Source organism: Micromys minutus, assembly GCF_963924665.1.
Source record: "Micromys minutus genome assembly, chromosome: 21".
NCBI lineage: Eukaryota > Metazoa > Chordata > Mammalia > Rodentia > Muridae > Micromys > Micromys minutus.
Window position 1 is genome coordinate 40,654,941 of NC_137956.1, and position 24,715 is coordinate 40,679,655.

The 24,715-nt window shown below is 54.1% G+C and overlaps 1 protein-coding gene across 1 annotated transcript; it reads right to left on the reverse strand.

The window, feature by feature from the left end:
- Positions 1-1,751: 1,751 nt before the first annotated feature.
- Positions 1,752-22,562, reverse strand: PTH1R (parathyroid hormone 1 receptor). Its single transcript, XM_080934651.1, has 15 exons — positions 22,421-22,562; positions 21,185-21,304; positions 10,650-10,752; positions 8,674-8,808; positions 7,058-7,168; positions 6,828-6,946; positions 6,562-6,656; positions 6,144-6,339; positions 5,658-5,811; positions 4,337-4,397; positions 3,927-3,993; positions 3,555-3,649; positions 2,908-3,049; positions 2,786-2,827; positions 1,752-2,158 (listed from the first exon to the last, which is right to left on the reverse strand). The coding sequence occupies exons 2-15, from the start codon at positions 21,257-21,259 to the stop codon at positions 1,778-1,780; spliced, it is 1,776 nt and encodes a 591-aa protein (XP_080790777.1). The 5' UTR covers positions 21,260-21,304; positions 22,421-22,562; the 3' UTR covers positions 1,752-1,777.
- Positions 22,563-24,715: the final 2,153 nt, after the last annotated feature.

Below are 24,715 nucleotides of genomic sequence, written 5' to 3' on the forward strand. Positions count from 1 at the left end.
GGCGTGGCTGTTCCTGTCCTGGGTGCAGATATCCCAAGGAGGAGGCTGGTCTTTGCCAAAGAGATGTACAAATGAATACAGGAGACCTGGTCTGACACGGGTACATCGTGCAGCATGGAATCTTAGGGCATTTGACACCTTTAAAGGAAAAGAACAGGCTTATTTGGGGGTTCCAAAGGGAAGATGATCACCGGGGGAGGGACAGAAACTGGCCTGGGGGTGCTATTTGAACATTCTCGGGTCACATTCTGACATTACAGTCTGGGGTCAGAGATCCAAAAGTCCGGTAACGCAGAGCTGACAGGTCAGTCTAGACCCTGTGCAGAGTTAGCACATACTCCAGGAAGAGGAATGGGTTTTGTCCTGCTGAGGACTCCTTTTCCAGGCTCTGCCTCACCCAGGGTCTTTCCAGACAATAGTATGGTCTTGTCACTACCTTCCAGCCTGCTCTGCTGTCTCCTCTGACCCTTCTGTGGCTTCCTCTGGCCTCCGCATGAAAGCAGTGTTCCTCTAGAATGTTCTCGGGCTCCAACTCAGCCTGGCTCAGTAACTTTGGGAAGACTTTGGATGGTCATTTGTCCTGCTGGCCATCAAGAATGCCAGACATTGTTGGCCTAGGAGTGCTCGATATATGTCCCTATCACCCAGTGCCTGAGTTCGATGGCTTAGGCCTGGGGTGGAGGACTGAAATAGCAGGTGGTTTGAACTGAGAAAGGGAGGCCCTGACAGAACCATCAGATGGTACAAATACTGGGAGGCATCAGCGTCAGGCCTTGTGAGGGCCCACACATGGTTCAAGACAGGACTAGGAAGGCCCAGAGGATGAGGATCAAGGTAGGGAATGTGAGGTGGGGACACTGAATAAGTGGTCTGTGCATTTAGCAAATGCACAAATGAAGTCTTGCAGGCCTGCACTCCAGCTAACCCTTAGAGCCTAAACTCCTAGCTTCCAGAGTCCGCGCAGAGGCAACTCACTTCCCACTCTCCTTGCAACCTCTGCTAGAGGAATCCCTTCTGTTTTGGAGCTGTGGTTATGCACGGAGAACACCTGTGTGACCGTCAGATGGGAAAGGTTCACCTGATGGCGGGGCCTCAGACCTGAGGTACCTGCTGTCAGCCTTGGCTGCAGTGACTTGACTCTAAGGGTGTATTCATGACAAGAGGGAAGGTTGACTGCTCCCTTATAGGTCCCCCTGGCTGCTGTGATTCCTGCAAACTTGACCCTGTCTGGGCAATGTTTTGTTTTGTTTTTTGTTTTTAATACATGGTCTCGTGTACCCCAGGCTACCTCTCAACTCATCCATGTAGCCAAAGATGTCCTTGAATTTCTGATCCTCCTGGCTCCATCTCCAGAGAACTTAGATTACAGATGCCGGCCTTGTTTATGAGGTGCTGGGAATAGAACCTAGAGCTTTGTGTGTGCTAGGCCAAGTACTCTACTAAGCTAGTCCTTTTCTGGGCCTTAAGAACAGAGTCCCCCTTTTGTTGGTCAGTGAGGAATCCTTGAATACCAGACCCTTGCTGCATAATGGGACCCTGGGTCGTTCTCCCAACCACGTACAGAGTACTCCCCAAACTCTCTCATGGGTCCTAGACCCAGGCTTCTTTGAGTGCAATACAGGAAGCCACACACAGCTCCCTTCTTTTTTTTTTTTTTTTTCTTTTTCCTTTTGTTTATCTTTCTGGTCCAGTCCTGAATAGACAACCAGCCAAACACTGGCTTCTTGGTCCATCTGTCTGTTTGCCCATGCCAGCAGTCCAGCCCCTTGGTGCCCAGTCACATGACTGTTTCCCATTCTTCCTGCAACAATGGAGGTGGCCTCACAGACCCAGAGGCCTCCTCATCCAGGCCTGAGCAGGAGCCATTAAGGAATCCGTCGTCCTTGGGAACCGCCATAGTCACTGGTGTGGCTTCCGTCTCGATGGCTGGAGCCCCTGGCTTGGCATGGCCAGGCAGCTGGGAGTGGCCATTGGTGGTGGCAGGAAGCAGGCGGGGGCTGAGGGGAAGGCTGAGTCCGGGACGGGGACCCACATTGGTCACACTTGTGTGAGACACCATTGGGCCATAGCTGTAGCTGCTACTCCCACTTCGTGCTTTGCGCTTGAAGTCCAATGCCAGTGTCCAGCGGCTCCAAGACTTCCTAATCTCTGCCTGCACCTTGAGGAGATAGAAGGGTGGCAGTCAGGTGTGTCCTGAACCCCTGTGCCATGTTTCCCTGCCACCACCCTTGCATTCGATGATTGGAGATGACTAAAAAAGCCCAAGGCTGAGCTGAGCCCAATCCCCAGAATACAGAAACGGGCACAGCCAGAATCCAAAAGCTCAAATGGCCCAAAGATGGCTGAGCCCTCAGACCAAGTTCTAAAATTATTCCTCTCCGGGATGGAAGGACATTTTGCAATGCCGCCTGTGGAAGAGCCCCCACATCCCAGTACATTCTGTGCCTGCGTCTTCTTTGAAGCCTTCTCTGTACCTTTGCAATGTGGTCAGGAAGGTTCTTGAGGAGCAAAGAAAGAATGAGGGCAGGGGACAGAATGGAGGGACAGGGCTTGAGGAACCCCTGCCTGCTCCTACCCCCTCACCCCTGCCTGCTCCTACCCCCTCACCCCTGCCTGCTCCTACCCCCTCACCCCTGCCTGCTCCTACCCCCTCACCCCTGCCTGCTCCTACCCCCTCACCCCTGCCTGCTCCTACCCCCTCACCCCTGCCTGCTCCTACCCCCTCACCCCTGTCTGCTCCTACCCCCTCACCCCTGTATGCTCCTACCACTTCGCCCTTGCTTACCTCACCATTGCAGAAACAGTATATGATGGCAACGAAAAATCCCTGTAGAGAGAGGCACACACAATCAGGACCACATCTCATCCCCACCCCATTCCCCAGGACCCCCCAGGCAGGCCACACACCTGGAAGGAGTTGAAGAGCATCTCATAATGCATCTGGATCTGCCACAATGTCCCTGAGACCTCGGTGTACGGCAAGGCCATGAAGACGGTGTAGTGGACACCAAAGAGCGGCACAAGCACCAACGTGGACCTGAGCAGCTTCCTGGCCACCGGGGCATGCAGGTTAGGCCATGTTCCTTGCCCTACAACATAGCGCTTCATCCTCCCACCCCACCCCAGGCCCAAACTCCAGAAGTGATGGAAGAGCTGGAGGCTCTGGCTACTGTGGCTTGGCAACCAAGTTCAGCCAAGGATGGCTCCCGCCAGGAGGCAAAGTGTTACTTGGGCTTCTTGGAAGGTATCCTCCAGTAGACAACAAGTGCAGTGGCTCTGTCCTTGGGCCCTTTGCACCTGCTGGCACACACTCATTCTCCTGTGACCTAACTCTTGGGTCTCTCCTGAGCAGATGTCTTACGGAGCCAGACTCTACCCACCTGTCCCTTTGGTTCCCCCAATACAGCCGGGGCCTTTGCTCAATGATACCAGGTAACAGAGCCAAGAGGCTCCTCTCACAAGCTCAACCATGGGACCTTGCCTTCTCTTGGGTACATGGTGCTAGCAACCAATGACCCTGAATTCCACCTCAAATCCCAAGAGCCGGAACTCACCGGTACTGCTGCCTGGTGTCACACCGGCCCGCGTTGGTCTCCCGAAGCTTAGTGGCAAGCACCCGGATGATGTTGATGAAGAGGATGAAGTTGAGCTATGGGAGGGAGGCTGTATTGGAACTGGCTGTAGTGTATATCCTAGTAGCATGGCGCAAGAATTCTTGGGCCCATGGCCATGTCACAGGCCCTACTCTGTCACTGCATCTCTGGTGGCTCTGAGGGCCCTTAGTTTCCCTAGATTGCAGTAGGAGTCGTGTGGTCTTCAGTTCTTTGCGTTCCTGGTGCTTGGGGTCCAGGGAAGCCATCATAGATGGTCTTGTTAAGGGCTAGTCACCAAGGCCTATAACCACACCACCCCCAACCCCTGCTCACCACAACAGATGCCAGGATGGGCACCTGGATGATCCACTTCTTGTGCCCGGAGCTCAGGTCCCAGCACCTAAGGGATGGTGAAGCATTAGCCACTGGCCGCTCCCTTCTCGGCCAGCCCACCTGGGCCCCAGAGTTGTCCTGCACTGATGTGACTGTTAGGGACACAGGATGGGAGTTGCTGTGTCCAGGCCTGAGGCACTCATGGGCTGTTTTGGAGCCACCTCCTATGACTCTCAGGCGGTTCCTGGCTGAAGGCTGATCAAGAATTCTTGAGGCCGGAGCTGCTGGTGCATGGATCCCCCCCCCACCCCCATGATTCACAGAAGAGGGAACCAGAGCATTTCCAGCTGTGTCAAGGTCCCTGCTCCCCCACCCCCACCCCCACACATCTACACTGCCACTTGACCTACCCAGTGTTGGCCAAGGTTGCTCTGACACCGACCCACACAGCCACGAAGACAGCCGGCAGACCTGCGTGCAGAGGGGACACTGTGAGGGGTGTGTATTCTGCCCCAAACCCCATGGCTTTTTTCACCTTGCTGCCCTCCCCTCTCACTCTAGGCACATGGCTATTTAATGCCAACCTAACAGCCTGAGGTACCAGCTCTCTGCCCCATTTAGGTTCCTTGCTTCCTGTGAACACATGTGCATACCTGCTGGGCATATGCAAAAAAAAAAAAAAAAAAAAACCAAAAAAACAACAACTTGGTATCGACAGCTTATTCCGGTTCATTCTGCTCTGGGCTTAGAGCACCCTTGGGGAGAGAGCCGATGACTAGCATTTTTTTATTTTTTTTATTTTTTCTGTTCTGCAACTCCCTCTCCAAGCCTGAACTGAAAGGTCCTAACTTTCATGGGTGAGAGTAGATAAAGTTTATCTTCCAGGGTGAAGGGAGCCCAATTCCCTTCCCCCAGCTTTATTCCCAGCCTGGTGGATCCTTTGAGGGAGAAGGTGTCACCTGGGTTTGTGGTAAGGGTGTGACATTCCCAGATCATAAGGTTCTGTGTACTCCCTAATCCACATGTTTCCAGCCCACCCAGATGCCTTCTAGCCCAGCAGCTTGTGTTAGTTCCTGGAATCAGGCCCAGATCTGCCCAGCTCTGGGATTGCCACAGTGAGATCAGGGGTAGGGTATGTGCCAAGGGTCAAGGAGGCTGTGGAGACGAGGACTTTCTAGAGGCTGAGCCCAGGAGCCTCGAGCCACTGGCCTACCCTTCCACAGTCTGGCAGCTTTCCCCAGGGCCCAGCCAAGTTCTGGGGCTGCCGGCAGAGATGAACAATTATCAGTAACTAGATCCAAGGGCCCAAGGGGGGGGGGATGGTAGGACCGCAGCATCCTGGGAAGCCACTACAGAGAGGCCGAGCTGCTGGGCCTGTGGCTCTTGACCTCACCTCCCGGTAACACATGTGAGCCCCTCCCTCGGGGTTCCTCTGGGTAGAAGGTGGCTCCAGACTACACCCCTAACTCCAGGCTAACTCTGGTCCCAAGTTTAACCTCATCTCATCCCCAGGAATTATCACTCTAAGTGAGCTGAAATGCCAGGTCAAGCCAACAGCACCGGTGAACCCTGCCCATGCTCAAACTGAGCCCCTTAACCTGGAATGGGGTCAAAGTCACAGCAGGATGGGCAGGCCCCCAGACTGCTACAAAATGGAGAGACAAGGCACGCTGTGTGAGAGGGCCTTCCTCAGGCCCGCTTGCACCCTCCCCACCACAGTGGTCTCCGTACCCCAGCCAAAGACGGTGAAGCCCCACAGGTACTTCTTCTCTGAGAAAAAGGCCATGAAAATGAGACTGTGCAAGTACAGCCCCTCCACCAGAATCCAGTAGTAGTTGGTAGCCAGGAAGTAGAGGAAGAAGGTGACAGCCACTCGGCAGCCAGCCTAAGAGACCAACCACAGTTAGTTCCAAAGGTAGAACCTGTGTTTTACAGGTAAGGTCTGGTTCACTCTAGGCTACCAGGTTGGTGTGGGGGTGGGGTGTTAGCAGCAGGTGGCAAGGCAATGGGGAGGAGAGGTTGGGGTGCTCCAGTGTGGAGGGAAGGGGGGCACTGGGAGTCGTTAGCTCTATGGCAGGAAGGTGAGTATGAAGAAGTGGGGGATGTGTGTGAGCTGAGCCGCATGAGGGTCCCTGTAAGGTGGGTTTGCTGGCCTGAAGCAGGAGGAGGTGGGGGGGGGAGGGGGACGGACGGGCTGCGTGGCAGAGGGGCACTCACGTAGCCAACGGCGGCAGCGGCGGGCGGAGGTGGCACCTTCGTGATGATATGCAACTCTTCCTCTGTGAGGCGCTCGGCCTCATCCAGCGTGAAGCCAGAGTAGAGCACAGCGTCCTTCACGAAGATGCTTGCGGCGCGCAGCATAAACGACAGGAACATGTGCATGTGGATGTAGTTGCGAGTGCAGTGCAGCCGCCTGCGGGCGTGCGACATCACCGTGGGTGAGGACACAGGGACACAGCGGTGGGCAGGAAGCTGGGCTGTGCGCCGTAATTGGGGACATTACGAAGGGGGGAATGGATGCAGTGAAGGGGGAAAAAGGAGGCTCGCACCCTGGACCCCTCCGGTCCCACCCTAGACCATGCTCCACCCCTCCTCGGCTTTGCCCTGCCCTCACCCCACCCCTCTCCCCGCCCACCTAAAATAGGCTAGGATGAGCACAGCCACGGTGAGGGAGGCAAGAGACATGGAGTATCCCACGGTGTAGATCATGCCTAGGCGGTCAAATACCTCCTGCGCAGGCGAGAAACAGAAAACTGGAACTCAGGGCGGGCACCAAGGGAAAGTGGAGAACAAATTAAAGTTGCCGGAGAAGTACAGGCTAGGAGAGTCGGCTAGGTTGAAGTTTACTAATTGGGTAGGTGTGGGCCTAAGGGTCAAGCTTAGGAGCGAGAAGGTGCGCACCCGTTCCCGAGTCTCATTGGTCATGAACTTGAGGCACTCGCTGTAGTTGGCCCACGTCCGGTTGTGCCCTGGAACCACCTCCCAGCTGCCATTGCGGTCACAGCGTCTGTAGGCATGGCCTGTAGGGCCATGAGACAGTCAGGGCAGGCAAAAGGAGGCCTGGAGCCACTGAGGCTCTGAACTCCATTTTATGGTGTCCCTTGGTTCCCCACCCATTTGGCTAACCTCACCTTTGTGATTAAAGTCATAAATGTAATCGGGACAAGGCACTGCCACCACTTCACCTGGTGCCCCTAACGGCCAGCAAACGATGTTGTCCCACTCTGGCAGACAGGGACGCCCTGTGCCCAGAGAAAACACAGAGTAGAGAGGATAAGGAAGGAGAAAGTCAGAGCCATAGTTAGGGCCCAGGGACATGAACACACTTGTGGTTTGATTCCCTTAGAGGCAGTGTGCCCTGGGACTGGAAACTTCCAGTTTTGGGTATTCTGGAAAGACCATATTGAGCCCTTATTTCCCCTTGCTCCCCAAAACCACTGGCTTCAGAGAATTTACTGCAGCCCCTGTGAAGGAAGTACTAACACGAGTCCCATTTTCCAGGTATCTGGTCTGAAAAAAACAAAAACAAACAAAAAAACAAAAACAAAAAAAAAACCAAACCCAAGACATTGTTTCACTCTGTAGACAGACCAGGCTGGCCTTGAACTCACAGGAATCCACCTGTTCCTGCCCCCAGTTTAACCAAGAGCATTTTCTCAGATTTTCCTTCAGTTCTAAGGCTCCCTATGTGACCCTTCCCTGGAGACCACAGAAGGAAGTCTGGTTCTTCGTGCCAGCTGAACTTCTAAAGCGCTGTTAACCTCACGCAGGTGTCCCACTCCCTGCCTTTCCCATTTCCTCTTGGGAAGGTGACGGGTATCAGCCTAGACTTCTATTCAAGCCTGCCCAGAAGATCCACCACTCAGTAGGTGCTCTAACTCCAAGTGCTAATGTTGAGTGTCAAATGACAGTGATGCGTCTCACTTTGGAGCCCTGACAGCCATGCTAAGTAACCTCAGAGGGTCCCCAGCCTCTAGATCATCCACATTCCTTCCCAGCTTACAGCCCCCTCTACCCCCACTGCAGGGCTTTGACCACAGGACTCTCTAACCTCCCTGGAAGGCAGCCTCGAGGGCTGGACCCGCCCAGCTCGGTGAAAGGCTCTCTGTCCTGGGCGACATATTCCCAGCCCCACCCGGCCAGGCCCACAATTCCCTCTGGTCCCTGGGGAGCCACAGGGTGACCACAGGCTCCCAGATGTGGCCCATCTGGAATCTGCTGCCCACCCTGCTGGCTCTAACTGGCCTTGTGGCCACAGCTTGGGCTCTGTGTTTGTCTCTCCTCACCTCCCTGAGGCAGCCCTGTTTCTCTCTCTCCTCTTCTCTCCTTGTCCCACTGTCTCCACCCCTCCGAGGATGCCCTTCTCTCTTGCTGTGTCTGTGGCTCTTCCCACTGTGTGTCTCTGTGTACTTCCTTTGACATACCAGACGTTTGGTTGAGCATCTTGTTCCCTGTCTTCTCTCTTTACCTCAGTGGGTCATGGGTTTCCTGTAGCTCTGGATCCTTTCCTGGGGAGTGCTGGTGAGCCTATTCTGCACATCTCCTTGTGTGCTGAGGCCACTCAACTCACCCGACCTCCCAACCCCCACTCTCGTGACACCTCTCGGGCTGTCTCCCGGCTAGCTTTTCCGGGAAGGGAGCTGTGGTCTGACTTTCCGTAGGAACTCACATTAGTGGAGACAGGTGGATCTGAGCCTGGCCAAAGGACTGCCTAAGGAGGGGTAGAAGGCAGGGCGGACAGACATACCTTGGCGCCTGCTGCCAGTGGGCACGTCCTTGTTCTCTTTAGACTCAGGGTAGAACTTTCCCGATGCCTTCTCTTTCCTGGGCTTCCCTGACGTAGATGCCGGTGTCCACCCCTTGTCTGACTCCATTATGTTGGCTGGAGAGATCAGGGTGGTTCTACCCATCAGCTATGCTATAAGCACAGCCCCGGTTACTGCCCATCCCCCCTCGCCGGCTCCCCGTTTTACAATGAGTTGACCCTACCAAGGATGCCGACACTCAGGCTGCTGGAAGATCAGAAAGGGCAAGCACGTGACTCGGGAACTGCAATGTGTTTGCCAGGTGAAGACACAACCAGGAAATAGAGCTTCGAAGGGAGTGAATGACACATGAGTTGGGGGTCAGCTAGAAAGTGGGAAGGCTGGCAGGCCGGGAGGCAGAACCACGAAGGAGGGGACAGCCCACCAGAGGGCGCACGGCAAAAATTGAGAGAGGTGGATGGAGGCGGAAAGGTGAAAAGCAGCCGGGCTAGCGTGCTGTGGTGCTGTGCAGGTGAGAAAGCTGGTGACACAGTAAAGTGCGTTGTGTTAGGAGTGGACACAAGAACCCAACTTCTCCATCCTCTGCCTAGGACACTTGGGTCAGGGGTTTACAGCTTCTACAAGAGCCCTTAAAGAGACCCCCCCCCCCCCTGAGCTGGGGCCTGACCTTTCTTCCTTAAAAAGACACTGGAGGCTTCTGTCCTTAGCCAGAAAGTCCTTCTCACTATCTGACTTGGGTGACTTCAGCTATAGCCCAAGCCAGGCTACCTTGGGTACCCTCCTACGTTAGGGTCCATGGGAAGCTAAGTCCAGGTAACCTGGACTGTGGTGACAGAGACAACAGTCCTGCCTCTACCCTCAGGGATGAGTTCCGTGATAGATGAGAAGGAGCCAGAGATGCACCCAAATCATGGGCCCCACAACTAGGAAGAGGGCCCCGTTTAGGATCTCTTGAGGTATTCTTCTGTCACTACCCTAGTGCGACTGGGAGCCACAGGTGGGGCCAGGCTAGGTGGAGCCGGGTGTGCAGAGGGAGTCTTTACAAATGTGAACAAAGTCCACAGGTTTCTTAGAGAATCTGTCACCATTTGCTTGTGTCCTGGGTATTCACTACTGCTGGTCCCCAAGAACCTGAGAGCCAGCTCCAGGGAGAAAGAAAGCTCCAGCTTACTGGAGGGACAGTAAGCCAGTGTCTGGCATCCTCTGCTAATGACATCAGCCAGACCTCAGAAGCCTGGATGAATGCTAACGTAGTCCACACCTGCTTCCTGGAAACAGACTCAAGAAAGGGGGCAGAGAGGAGACCCCTGAGATGGGGAATCAGAACTGTAAGATTGGATGGGAGATGCCTTCCTTCCCCATGACAAATCCCCCTTAGAGATGATGATGTGTGGGGGGGGACCCCTCCCTTTGTAGGTTAAACATTGTATAGACTATAGACTGAATGTCACCCGCCCATCCCCAATCCACCGACCCCACCTAGTTCTAGGGACTCTCATTCTATGCAAGAGCTCTGTACTTCAGAGACCTCATCCTTCTGGGCATGGCTTGGCTATCTTCTAAGGAAGTTGACCCAGCCCACCCTGTTAGGGACCGGCACCCTCTTCGAAGTTCCTGGTTTGCCTTACTAAGTCCATTGGTACCCCATGCTTTGTCTGCCTTCTCTATCTGCAAAGGGAGACCCATATATCTTTTAGCAAATTTCCCAAAGGTTCTCCTCCCCTCCCTGGGGATGTCCCCCCTCCCCGGCCATGCCTGGGTCTGAGGGCTCCGGTGGACACTTTGCTGAGTCCAGAAAGGTAACCCTTGCCGATCCATCTCTTTTAGGCCCTTACTGTCTGGGTCTCCCTTTATTGAGCCCACTCTAGGTTAATACCTCCATCTCCCTCACCTGCTTCCTAGTCTCCCACCCTTTTCTCCGGCTGACCTCAGGTTCACCCCATTTCCTCACCCCCACCTGCTGTGTGCAGAACTTCCTTGAGCAGCTTGTCACATTGCGCCTGGGCACGGTGCAGCAGGAAAATCTGTTCCTCTTTGGTAAAGACATCATCCGCGTCCACCTGCCAAGCCAAAGGTCAGACTGTAGGCAGCACTTCCAGGTGAGGCAGCTGGTCCCAAACTCATGCAGCCTCCCCAGGGATTTCTCCCCTTTGGAGAGAAGGTGGAAAGACTGCCCCATAGGGAGCATCTATCTGCCTTATTGAGCTTCCCTTTCAAGTTCTGAAGCCATGGTAACTCAATGGCTAGGACCTGCCCCTTGCAGGGAGGAGAAAAAAAGGGGGGGGGGCTGTCCTGCCTGTCCACCAGTAACCTGGTATTCACTGACATCTAGTCCACCCTGCTGGGACACAGGGGACCGCTGGAATGTCCCAGGATAGAGCCTCACAGGATCCTGGCTGCCTGCTGAGGACCCAGGGCTCGGTAAGGAGTGCTGAACTCTGAGGAGACAAATCCAGCCTGGATTCCTTCAAGTCTTAAGGCCCCCGGGGACCACGACAGTCACCATTTTCCATGCTGACCCAACATTCAGTCAGTGCTTTTCCCAGTGAAGGGTCAGAACCTCACCCTTCCTACTGATGGCCTCAAAGAGGGAGAACGGAGGGAGCAGTGGGCTGGACCGCACCCCCTCCGTCCCACTGAAGTTCCTCCTTCTAGCAGATGCTGTGGGGTCGGGGGTGGGGGGGGGACATGTGGAACCCAGCACAGGCCTTTGCTCCTGCTGACCTCTCTGCAGGAACATCCTCTTTGCACTCTGAACACCCACGGGGACCCAGCACTTTAACTCCGGAAAAGAGAATAGTGCAAGGGTCAGGGAGAGCGGCTCTTGCTGAGACCGTGGCTGCTGGAGAAGATCTCAGTCTCTTGGAAGCTGGGACCAGCATCTTGCCTGGGAGCAATTCTCTCCCCACCCCAAGTGTGACCCCGGAGTTCGGGGTGTGATACTCTGGGACAGCCCAGGGCAGTCAGAGCCATGTACCTCAGACCTCATGACTCCCGAGACTCCCCTAGAAAGCCCTACCTCTTCCTTAAACTCCAAAGAACACGGCCTGATCTCCCTGAACAGGCAGCTCTGCAAGCCCACGCCTGGCCGTGTAGGCGGGCCCCTTAGTAAGGGTGGAGCTACGAAAGGCAAGAGAACTTGGAGGCCTGGAAGGAGGGAGGCGGGTCAGAGTAGGGGCGGGCCGGCGGGAGGGGGCGGGCGGCCCGGGTCAGGGAGCCCGGCAGCAGGGAGAAGTTAATTGACCGCGTCTCTTGGCGGCAGCTGCTCCGGCTTTCAGGCCAAGGAGTCTCCAATTGGCTCCGCAGAGTTTTGCTGGTTTTACTTAGCGGAGGCGCGCTAGGGTCTTTGCGCGTGCGTGTGACTGGCTGCGCACACGCTGCCTGGCCAGCGTGTGAACTTCTGTGTGCCCCGTTTCTGTTAAGTCCTCCCGAAGGAACTGCCTGGAGCCTGAAGTGTTTGTGAAAATGCATGTGTACATGTTTGTGGGCAAAGGACTTTGTGAGGGCTTCTGGGAGTGTCTGTGTCTGCTGCTTCCGCAGCCTGGATCTGAAAAGGACCCTCAGGACTCAGTTGGCCTTAATGCCTAGGGGTCTCAGGAAGACTGAAGTGGATTCCCCTGTGCTGCAGGTTCCACAGCTCTAACCTCCCACTGTTCCAACCACACCTGTGACAGAGCTGGCTGGGGCAGAGTTAAGGATCAGAGAGGAAAAGGGGGCTTGTAAGATCCAGAGACCTCCAAAGTCACCCTGAAGCTCTCCTAATGCCTGACGCTGGAGATCCAGCTACTCAAGGGTCTGATGCTTACACACCTCACTCCCATTACAGCGTCTACTCCCTACCAGTCATTCAGTCCTCGAGGTTACTGTCTCCATCAGTTACTACTCCCTCCCAATCAGCACCGACATAACCATCACCACTCCCAAGGTTACCGCCATTTTCCCACCATGAACACTGCTCTGACCATCAACATAGCCACCACTACCACCATCATCACTGTTGTAATTGGGCCAACACCATTACCATCACCATTATTACTACGAGCACCATCACAGCATTCCCAGGATGGCTTCTACCACGTCCGCCTGCTTCGTCACCAACAAGGCCAGCACCATCACTATTACCACTTGCCCCATAACTACCACTCATACTACTGTCCTGTCAGTTCCCTGCCATATCCATTCTTCCATGACCCCTTCCTTCTGCCCAACGCCACCCCTCCCCAGATAAGTAATTCACCAGTTTTGTCCCAGTTTATGGAGTGGGCTTAGGTGACTGGCTGAAGCTCCCGTCTCTGAAGACTTGCTGAAGCGTTCACTTCCTTAATGGCCAGGCTAGCCACTGATGTGACCGGGGAGTTTAAACTGGTGGCTTAGATTAGAGGTAAGCAGTCACAGATTGAAAACTTTCCAGATAAACACCCAGAGACTTCCCAGAGACTGACTAAGGTATCCACTCAGAGGCCTGGGGTGGGATGGCTGCTGAATTAACTTCCACCTGTCTCCTTTTCTAGCGTCTCATCTCCTAAACAGGGAAGACCATACACTTCTAGAACCTTCTTCCTCCATAAGCCTTCACTCATTCCCAAGAGCAATGGCCTTGCCTCTGACCTTCCTGGGCGTTAAGATCTGCTTCTTTGTCACCCCACTCAAGACATGTCATGCTAGAAGGATGTGGCTCAGAGTGAGGGAGCACTTCTCCAAAGGGAAAAGGCAGCCATCTACCCAGGACTTCTTCCCTCTCCATCCTCAGAACACAGCTCTCATCTGGAATGCTCGAACACCCTTACTTTCTTTCAGACACTGGTGCCAGATCCCACCGTCACCACGGACTGGTGTCTCTGGCAAAGTTGTTTAAGCTCAGTGCTTTACATGTCCTGTAAAATCGGAGTGGCAGCGAGGCCAGTGAGGCCGTCGTGGATTTCAATAAACTGCTGCATCAAAAGCCAGGGCAGGGCAGGCAGAGGGAAGCGGCCGCTGCTACAGCTCCTGTGAGCCACAGGACGAGCTCACCACTCTCACCCCACTCCCAGCCTTGTCTCCAGGGGTCCACAGCAAGGGGCTGATGGGTTGTGGGACCCTAGAGAGAACGGAGGGTCAGGAAAGGGAGCAGTGCTGGGTGAGGTATGCCTGGATAGCCCCCTGAACTCACACCACCATTCAAGGTCACTGCCAGACTCCCCAAGGTTACAAGTCCTCTATCCTGGCTTTAGAGGGATACGGGGGGGGGGGGGACTGCTGACAACTCTGACCAGACAGACATCATAACCGTCTGCTGCCCCCTTTCCCCTCCCTAACGCAGTCATCTCCTTCTATAAGAGAACTGTCTTCTTGGCAAAGCTCCAGAGCATGAAGAGCTCAGGTTGTCATCTTCCTAGGTCCAGAATCTGTATGTCTTGGGTCTCAGGGACAAGACTGAGGAGCTAGGGACGTCACTTAGTCATACTCACCATGAGAGTATGGTACCTGCCCTGGCACCAGCTGTCCTGAATACTGTCTTCCACTTTATGGATGAGGCTGACAGTCTCCCTGATTCACCTACCCTAGTGTTCCCTCCAGCAGCTCAGCATGGAGTCTCCTTGTACAGACACAAGCACATCTAGAGTGTGTGAACTTACTTTAGCTCTGCACCAGGAGGGTGGCCTGCAACACCAAGACGGGCTCATGAGGCTCCAGATAATCTACAGGGACTGAAGTCAGCACGTTACTTACAAACAATGTTCCTGATCCAGTTGTGGAGGGTGTGCTGTCAAAGAGATCGTCCCTCAGTTCAGAAGCCTGGGGGGGGGGGGTCCTAGCTCATGACCTGAGCACTTCCAGCCTCTTGCATGCTGAGATTACAGACGGACATTTCATGCCTGGTTAAGATGCTCTAATTTAGCTTAGCTCCCAAGAGACCCCCAGTAAGACTCGTAAAGCAGGATGAGGGCGGTGTGCTGGTGTGTCAAGGCTGGTGACAAATGATGGTAAAGACAGTGCGGTCCGGTCCTTACCATCACCCAAATGATGGCCACTCCTCCTAACTTCCTCTCCTCTCTGCCAGATTCCACACGTCTACGTCTGTGATCTCAGACATGTCAAGATTCTGCCCCTTCGGACAAAACTGGAGGAAATAGAGGGGTTTCTTTTTCAGGCCTGATACTTGCAACTCTATGCAAGGGGCTTCCATGGCATAATATTTTCTTAGCAGGATGTCCTCTTGGGTCACATCAGCCACCCCCTTGCCGGGGTCAGCCTGGTCCTGTAAGGGACAGTGTGCTTCACTTCTTTTCCTGCCACCAGACATATTTGGTGTTCACCCCGGTATGCTCTGTCCCACCAGACCCTCTGTGTCTGCTGACACTCTTGTCAACCTCACTTCAACGACACACCCATTTTCCAAAAGGGAGACAGGGGCCTAGAGTATAGCTGGAAGGAGAGGGCCAGGCACAGAGCGAAGGGGCACTGTACACCACAGCAACGGTCTTGGAGCAAAGGAAACAGGCAGCTACCATCACATCGCCAGCACCCTGGACTGTAACTGTTGCTGCACCAGGCAAGCATCCACAAGGGGGGTTGATTAGTGAAGTGACCATAGAGGCAACAGCAGCCCTGGTGTGGAAATGAGGCTGACCCCTCTAGCTGGGCACAGGACAACTGGGCCTTGGTGTTAAGCAAAGACGTGAATGCCTCCGGCAAAGTAAAACAGAAATATTTAGCTCTCAGGAGATCCTCTGGTGACCTTCTGGCCTTCCTGCATCCTTTCTCCGGGTTCTACTAAGAGGACCCATGCTGGCACCTCTCGATGATCCATGCCAGCAGGCTGGGGACTGTTCTCCTGTCCCTTGCTGCCCTCTGTCCATCTGGCTGGCCACAGCAGGCTGAGACGGGCTCCTCATCCTGCCCCGCCACCACTGACAAGTGCTGACTTTTCCTCCCCCTTGCCAGGCCTTCCTGAACAGGCTGCCTGTGTTTGGGGCTGGGAGGGGTTGGGGGGGAGGCACTATGACGCCTCTCATCCCAGCCAGCCAGCCAGCCAGCGTGGCCGCCTTTGGGGCAGGCAGTGGGATGCAGCCTGGGATGGCAGAGTTGGCTGCTAGGACAGGGTGGATCTTCACAGGCAGCCTCTACCTGAGCTAGACAGGAGGACCAAGGCTCAGAAGGATGAGATGGCTAACCTAACATGAGCCTAGTCAGCAGACGGCAGCTCATAGCGCTCCGCATGGGCACGAGGCTGGGCTGGAGCTGGGGTCGTAGGGAGCTTGGGAGGTCTCCAATGTCTCCCAACCTGAGCAAACTGCCTTCTCCTAGTCTCCTTAAAGTCTCCTTAAAGACATTTTCAAGGTTCTGCAAAAATGCCACCATACCTTTTATTTTTCCTGGGGCTTTCTGAAATAGCTGCCTCCCTGATGTGGTAGCCGGACCTGGGAGTGTCCCCAGAAGGCCCACAACAGGAATCTGGGGGAGGTTGCTTGACGCCTCATTAAAACATTCCGAAGAAAACCCAAGTTCCCAGGAGGGCCCATGCCCCCTCCACTGCTCTGTGCTCACGCAGTTCTGGGAGTTGAGGGGTGGTAGGGGAAGAGAATGTGTTTAAGGGCAGGTGATATAAAAAGCTTCGGCAGATCAATACACACAAGATAAATAACCCACAGAAAGACGGGTAATGGCTCTGAGCAAGCTCTCTGAGCAGATGGATAATAAACAAGTATCAAGTCTGAAAATCATTGGCAGAGGATAAATTAAAATGACCAGAGACACTGGTTTTTTTCACCTATCAAAATGCTAAGATGAGACAAAAGGGTCCTCATCACATCCTGCGAAGCAGCCCAGCAGGGAGCGGGCCCTGTGGTCAGTCCTGGTGAGTATAAACCAGCACAGCTTTTAGAGGGCAATTTGGCTATGCCTATTAAAATAAAAATGTGCATGTTCTCAGACCCAGCAAAGACAAATTCTAGAAATATCCTACCAGGAAACGGTCACATGGTAAACCAAGAGGGCGTTTCAAGGAGCTTCTCCACCACCATCTGGGACTTCTCTCACATACACACACTTCTGCGTGTACACACACACACACACACACACACACACACACAGAGAGAGAGAGAGAGAGACAGAGACAGAGAGACAGAGAGAATACGAGGAAACTATTGAGAGAGGATCCGAATGTGCATTGCTCAATGATGTTTAATGAAATTCTTACTTTGGAATACTATACCGGATTAAAAGGACCTCAGAGAGGTGGCTCTCTGTTTAAAAGCACTAGCTGTTCTTCCAGAGGACCCAGATTCAATTCCCTGCACCCATATGGTGGCTCATTAACTGCCTGCAATTCCAGTTCCAGGGGATCTGACGCCCTCTTCTGGCCTCCTCAGATGCTGCATGTATACAATGCACAGACATGCAGGCAGAACAGAAAACATAGAATAAAGTACAAAGTAACTAACAACACAAACAAACAAACAAACAAGCAAAAAGGATCTGAAGGCCGGAGAGATGGCTCTGTGGTTAAGAGCACATACTGTTCTTGTAAACAGTTCCAAGTTCTGTTCTCAGCATCCACTTCAGGTAGCTTAAAACAGCCTGTAACCCTAGAGCCAAGGGACCTGGTACGGTCGATGGTCGTCTGGCCTCCTCGAACATTGCAAGCACGCACAAAACATACACAAAGACCCACAAGAATATACAAACACTTAAAAGGCATAATATATGTTTTAACAGATGTGTATTCACAAACATGAAGGTACAACTTTAGATAAGAACAATGCACGAATGTGTCATACAACCCCATGGAAAAGCCCAGTGTAACTATTTAAAAACAAAGACAATGAGGAGACAGGACATCCTCTTTGCTACGTAGACAGAGAGGTGCCACCTGAAGCTCAGAGAAATAGAGGACCCTCCCCAAACTGTCAGTGTCTTTCTCTACAAAGGGATGGGCATTTGACAGTGCCCAAAGATGCTTTCTGATTAATCTGTATCATTTGAACTCTCAAGCTGGGGAGATGGTTCAGAGGGGATGGTTCTTTCTACTCATGATGATTAGTAGCATTCAGATTCCCAAACCCACATAAAGAGGAACCAGAGAATCCTCCGAAGCCTGAGAGCCAGCTAATCTGGTGACTCTGTCTTAAGTAAGGTGGAAGGTAAGGACAACACCTGGGCTATCCTCAGACCTTCAAAGCGCCCCATCCCCACAACACACACATATACTCATACATACGCACACACACACACACATGCTCAGAGATTAAAATAATACAAAAACAATTACAAATGTGCTCATGTATTAGCCATGAAACAGGCAAAAAGGTAAAGTGACAAAGGTTTCATTCTGTCAATAGGAAAAACTCAAAGTGGCACATAGGGACCTCCTGGCCAGACTGTGCTCTCGCCTCACCTAGAAGAGTCCCCTGTAGAAATCTGAAGTCCTAGGTTCAAGTGGTTCAGATCTCACCTCTGCCAGTCTTACACTGTGAACCTCAAGGTCATTTCCCCATAAAAAGTGGCCAGGAGATGGGGTAAACCGAGAAAACATATACCAAAAGGTTCTGGCTCAAGACCCTATGGAAAACCCACTGCCTGGTACATAGTTCTTTCTTATTTTAAAATCACATATCTTTGGGCGGGCAAGATGGCTTCTCAGGTAAAGTACTTACCATTTGAATTTGATACCAGAAACCTACATGGTAGAAGGAAAGAACTCACTCTCACAAACACACGAAGGCACACACACACACACACAAATAACAATTTTTTTTAATGCAGGAAATGTTGTCTGCACAACCAGCCTAAGAGACCATGCTTTCTCTGGGGAGCCCTATTCAAGGGACCCAGCGCACACCCAAGCCCGTCTCCCTGCTTCTGTGGCTACAGCTTCTTCACATTTATGTGAGCTGAGGGTTCTCTAGGGCATCCTTAGGGTACAGAATCTCAGAGGACAAGACTACCCACCCTTTTGCCTGCTCATAAGCCAAGGGCCTATCCCCTCCTCTAAACTTCACTCCATTTGTTAAAAAGATTTATTATTTTATGTATATGAGTACACTGTCACTGTCTTCAGACACACCAGAAGAGGGGGGGCTTCAGATGCCGTTAGAAATGGTGGTGAGCCACCATGTGGTTGCTGGGAATTGAACTCAGGACCTCTGAAAGAGTAGTCAGTGCTCTAAACCACTGAGTCATCCTTCTAGTCCCTAAACTTCACTCCTTCTGTGCTCTCTCCAGGCTATTCTTTGTGAGGACAGATAGACCAGGTGAGTCCAGATGTGGTTAGCATTTCCCCAAATAGGATGCTCTTTGGTCCCCCAACCTCGGTCATGGGAGAAATGAGCCTGGACTTGGGTCTGGCTGAGCATGTCGCCTGTAAGTTTGACAACAGCTGAGATGGTGGTCTTTGTCCATACCTGAACAGATCTGGGCAGGGCAGGAGCCCCTGAGCTTAAGAAACAGATTAAGCAGGTTGCCAGTTGTTCGCTGACTCCAGCTGAGCCCAGGGATCCCACAGGTTGGTGGGTGAGTGAGTCAGCCAAATCCCTGTCCCTTGGACTATATCCCCGTCCCTGTCCCTTGGACTATAAACCCCTTAGACCTGAAGCAGGAGATGGTCCAGTGTAATGCTGTGGTCCTTGTTAGAGCCACACTGACATCTGTTTTTCTGCCTTCGGCTTAGGGCCCTTCTAAACCAGGAAGTTCTCTACATTTACGTCAACTTCCCTACAGAGAACCATGGAGTCCTAGGGGCTTCATTCCACCACAGTTAAGGTGCAGGGCTTGGCACTTGGTTAGCACAAGAGACAATGGCCAAAGTGATTGTGAATTTGGAAGAGATAAAAAAAAAAAAAAAAAAATAGAGAATGTACCTTTCTTAGCGGGTTGTGGGTAAGACTTAATTAGCTGATCTTCATAAAGTGCTTAGAACAACGGACTGACAGAGGCATTTGTAGAATACAAATGAGCAAACAATAGACCCATGCGTACGTACACAGGGTGCACACGAGTGCACGCACACACACACACACACACACACACACACACACACTCGCGCGCGCGCGCATATACAGCTGTGCTTCCCTCAGTCATGTGTGGACCCACAGCTTCAAGCACACGTCAACTTGAGTACACACAATTCTACGGATCCACTCAGATGCCCATAAAGCCTTATACCGATGAACATTCAGGCACACACTCAGGATACCGTACCTATCAGCCAGTCTAGCAATGCACGTGTGTGTGCACACAGGGAAGTAAGTCACCGAGGGAAGTTCTGAAAATAGTTCTCCTCCCCGTGTCGGGAGCACCTCCTGAACAGCAAGCTCAGGCCCTCAGAACTTGTTTCCCCGTGGACAAATTCCCTTACGAGGCCGTCTCTGGCTCCGGTTGTCCTTTGCTAGACTAGAGTTGAAGGTACGTATGGGCACAGGAGGGATAAGGACACCAAACAGCAAGGGTGTCAGGCAAATATTTCCCTCCAGCTCTCTGTTCACAGATGGGCAACTGAGGCGTGGAGAAAGACAGTCAGTCCAAGGTCACACAAGCTGCGGGCTGAGCTGGAGGAGCCCCAGAGCTCCTGTGTCCAGTGAAGGAAGCTATTCGCTGTCTTTCTAGGGTTGGGGTACAGGGGGCAACAAGACCTTAAAGTCAGGCACAAATGCTGATTCAGGAATAGGTTGGACACTTGGAATAGGACCACTAAGGGAATGAGAGGACAGAAAATCTCCCCTGAGGAAGAGATTGTCTGTTGTTCTGAGGCTTTTCTTGCTGGGGTCCAGAACTCTCATCCTAACCCCTTTCTTTGTCTGTCTAGCCCCCTCTACTATTCTGTCTCTTGGTATCCACTCTCAGACCACGCACAGACACCCCCCCCCAAAGATCAATACACCCGTTAAGAATGTCCCACAGCACTTATCTTCCGAAAGGTGTACCATGAGATCAGTGTCTTTCAGGGGACCTCCGTACCACACCCACCTCCCTGGGCAAACTGACTTCTACTTTGGGTAAAGCTGTCCCATTCGTGCAGACATAAGATTTAGAGAGGGCTCTAAATCTTACCCTAAAATCTAAGAAGGCTAAGTGATTTCTGATTTCTTGCACACAGCTTTGAACATCGGGTGCAAACAAAACTAGCAAAAACGGAGCCCCCCCCCCCACAGTGCAGTCTGTGAGACTCCATACCCAGAGCCTGCTGAATCGCACTGTTACCACTGAAAAAGATACATACGACCAGAGCATATGCTCACAGAAGCATGATGTAGGGAAACTCCAACCACAGGTTTCCAGACCCAGGACCCCCAAGCCAAGTCTTCAGAAGTGGGGAAACATCAGGCATCTGGAACCTAAGGTAAGACATCCCGAAGAGAGCAGGCACCAGGGTTCCTGGTTCATGGAGGGGGAGGCGGAGGTCCCATCCCAAAGTTCAGGCTATTAGGAGAACCCAAGAATGTGCGCCTACACTTGTCCCAGGAACCCCAAAGCAACTCTAGGATTCCTGTGGAGTGTGGACCGAGAGAGACTTACCAGCGCATATGCGGAGCTGAGCACTGGGCAGCAGAGTAGGAGCGCCAGGCTGGGTGCGATCCGGGCGGCCCCCATCGCCACCGCCTAGGGCCGCGTCCCTCGGGGCAGCCGCCGCCGGCCCTGGTGATGGTTGGAGGGTGCAGAGCTGCGTCAGGCCGGGCCGCCCCGCCCACGCCCCGGCCTAGGGGACCCCGGCGTCCGGGCGGCCCGAGGCCCGGGAGCCCGACGCGGGGCCCATTCGCCGAGGGCGAGCGAGAGAACGAACCGGCGCGATGGAGAGAGGGAGGGCGGAGGGAGGGAGGCAGCCTGAGGCCGGGCGGGCGGCGGGCGGGCGCCGAGCGCTGCTGAGCGGCCTGTCTGCCTCGGAGCGGAGAAATCACATCCATATGGCTGGGCCCCCCGCCCCCGGCCCGCCCCCCGCTCCCCTCCCGCGCCGCCTTTTCTTTCTTTCTTTCTCTCTGTCTTTTTTTTTCCCCCACTCTTTGGGGGAACTGGGAGCCGTGGCTTCGCTCCACGCCCAGTGGGGGAGGGGCGGGGGAGGGGTCCGGGTCGCGGTCTGCGGGGGGCGACCGGGCTGTTATTTTTAGCTCCGCGGCAGTGGGCAAGAGGGGAGTCGGGGCGGGGCAGGGGGCGCGTTTTTGAGTTGCGCGGGGCGTGCAACTAAGGGATGCCATCCTGACTTTTGCAACGACACTGAGCCCTTCGGCGTTCCTGCCGCCAGCTCCGGGCTCTCCTGCAGCATCGTGGCCCAGCTCCCCGGCTCAGTCTGGACCCTCATGCCCTTGGTGGCCGCCACCCCCTGCACCTCCCTTTCCCATCCTCCGAACCCGCGCCGCGTGCGCCCGAGCCGCACGGGCGCTTCTGCTGCCCGGACGCTGAGGCTGCACGTCTGCTTGTCAGTCGGTCCTTAGCTACCGTCCAACCCCCACCCTCCCCGCGCTCCCCGGCCTTGGCCTCTGCTATTCCAGCGGCCCCAAGCTCGGTTTCGGTCACTCCCTCGCTCCCCCCTCCCCTCCTCTACGAAAACATTTGCAAGTTTCCAAAAAAGCCACCGAACTGAGCGGCAGCGGGGCTGGCGACTCCACAGGGCTCCGAGGAGGCGCCGCAGACTGACACGGAGACGGAGCAGCCGGGCCCGCCCTGACCGGGCCCCGAGTCCCTCCTGCCCCACTCCGGCCTCCCGGGCCCCGCGCGCCCGACCACCCCCCTTACCCAACCCCCCAAGCCCCGACTTACTCCGAGCTCGCCGCCGCGGCCCCCGCCTTGCCATGAATGTCGGGGCCCCCCCGACAGCCTCCCCAAGCCAGCGCCCCGTCCGCAGCCCCGGGGGGACTTCATGGAGCTCTCGGGATCCCCCCCTGGCCTGCCTGGCCTCCAGAGCCCCCCGCCCGGCCGCTGCTCCGAGCCGCCGCCCGCCGCGCGCGTCCCTCGCCTCGGCGTCTGCCGCTCCCCTCCCCCCGCGGCCCGGAGCCTCTTCCCTCCCCCGCGCCCTCCCCGGGCCTCCTCCGCCCCTGCCCCCGCCACTGCCTCCCAGGCGGGTGTGTGGAGGACGGAGCCGAGCCCGCTGCCCCCCACCCCGGGACATCTCTCCAGAGACCCTGCCGCGGGTCTTTCAGCCGAAGGATGGGTTGTTACGGGGACGCAGCCTAAGGAACTCTGACTTCGGAACCTGAGAACCGTGTCTAGGACGCTGTCCCGCTTTTGCTTTATTCTTTCCTTTGGAAAAGCACAGACCACCCACCACCCCCGATCTTCCGGCCCTGGCTGATGAGCGGGCGGCGACACCAGGGGAGCCACTGGGGAGGCCGCCTAGCATTTCCCGCGCCTCTAGCCGTGGCGCTGTCCGTGCACCCGTGGGGTTCCTGTTCTGGCTATGAGGGGACCCTGGGGAAGCTGCTCCGCCTCCAGCTAGAGCGGGGCTACGCAGCCAACGCCCTGGAGTCCTGCCCCGCCCTAGACTGGTCCTTCATCTTCTGTCCCATCCCTAGTCCCCAGGTCTAGATCTGGATCTTCGTTGGATTCCCTGTTTAGAGGGGTTCCTTTTTCATTCCGGGCATTTTAGGATATCTCGACCCATTCATCCGCTTGCCAGGCATCTCCAGTTCTTCAAGGTAGCCCCAATTTGGGCGATTCGAGGGAGGCTACAAGACTCAGCTAGGACACCTACTCTGGTACTTCACCTCCCTCCATTGCGTTATTCCCCAAAGGCTGGCTGCTGACCTGAGACCCTTGACTTAGGGAAAGTGGGAGAGATGGGCGCTAGTAATGGGAATGGAGTTTATGTACGCCATGCTGGACACCAGAGTTCTAGACTTTGGACTTCCAAGCTTGAGTACCATGTGGACAGCATCAGGCAACCGAGAAAGTCAGGAGTGCTTGGAACAGAAGGCTAACGGAAGGCCTGTTGAAGGAAGCCATTTTAAGCATGGTGACCTGAAAATACCACCAGGTTAAATGGCATCCTTGCTTGCTTACTTACCAATTGTGTGTCCAGCCCACTAGGACTCTCCGGGTATCCTGGTTTCAGTCTTCTCATCTGCAAAATTGGGGAGATGTCCAGCTGACTCAAAGGGTTCCTGAGACTCCACAGTGACAAGGATTGTCACCTCAGGGACAGTGGGTCCTCAGGTCCACATTGTCTTCCTCAAACATTCCTTCTGCCATGCCCCTCTTCTGCGCCCACTTCTCTTAAGTAGTCAAAGACCGCTGCTTCCTTCAGAAATACTGTCCGAAGCAGGTCCAGTCGGCTAGACTTTTGGCCTGCTCATATTCATTCCTTTGTCTGATTTTTTGGTGTTTCCTTGTCAGGCTCACACTTTGGTAAGGAGGACACTCCTTTTTACTTGTGTCCCTACATCTTCCCTCGGTATTGCCTGATGTAAGTTCCGGTCTGTCTAATACAGTCTGCGTGCTGTTTGAGAAAGGAAGACATCTGCCCCCCAACCTCCAATGTGTCAGAGTATGGAAGGTTCACAGTGCTAAACTCTGACAGACTCTGTGATATGTATTTCTAAGCAACCCAAATTTCATGTGATGGCTACCACCGTCCTTTCCCCTGGTGACGAGAAAAGAACACACGTGGCAGAATCAAGACGGAGAGAATTTTAAGAGCGGATAGGGCCGAGTTCCTAGTTCTGACAATAGAAAGCTCCTGAAAACAAAGTAAGGTCTTTTGCACTTGGCCTGGGCATTTGTGGCATGTGGCACACACCTTTTGCAGAAGCAGATCTGTGAGTTCTTAATCTCTAGAGCAAGTTAACACACCGGAGCAACTTAATAAGATATTCTTTTAAAAAGCAAAAACAAAACAAAAGAAAGAAAAGATGTGTCCTTGGGTGACTTAGGGTGGGCTGTGCAATTAATTACTAGAGTGGCATGGGGTCTCTGGGTCCCTTAGGGACATTTCTAGCCGTGATTCTTGTACCTCACTCTGGAGTTCCCTAGTAGACTTTCCACACTGTGCTCACCTAACTCACCCCCAGGCCTCTGGTTAAATTACCACCATGGGGAGAGGGTTGGGAATCACACATT

What these genes read in the sequence shown, in the direction of transcription:
- PTH1R (XM_080934651.1), bottom strand. Translation starts at nt 21,259, where the DNA reads ATGGGGGCCGCCCGGATCGCACCCAGCCTGGCGCTCCTACTCTGCTGC. An exon ending in CCAATGAGACTCGGGAACGG is followed by an intron (nt 6,657 to 6,827) that starts GTGCGCACCTTC and finishes TCGCCTGCGCAG; the next exon opens with GAGGTATTTGACCGCCTAGG. An exon ending in CCGCTGCCGCCGTTGGCTAC is followed by an intron (nt 5,812 to 6,143) that starts GTGAGTGCCCCT and finishes TTGGTCTCTTAG; the next exon opens with GCTGGCTGCCGAGTGGCTGT.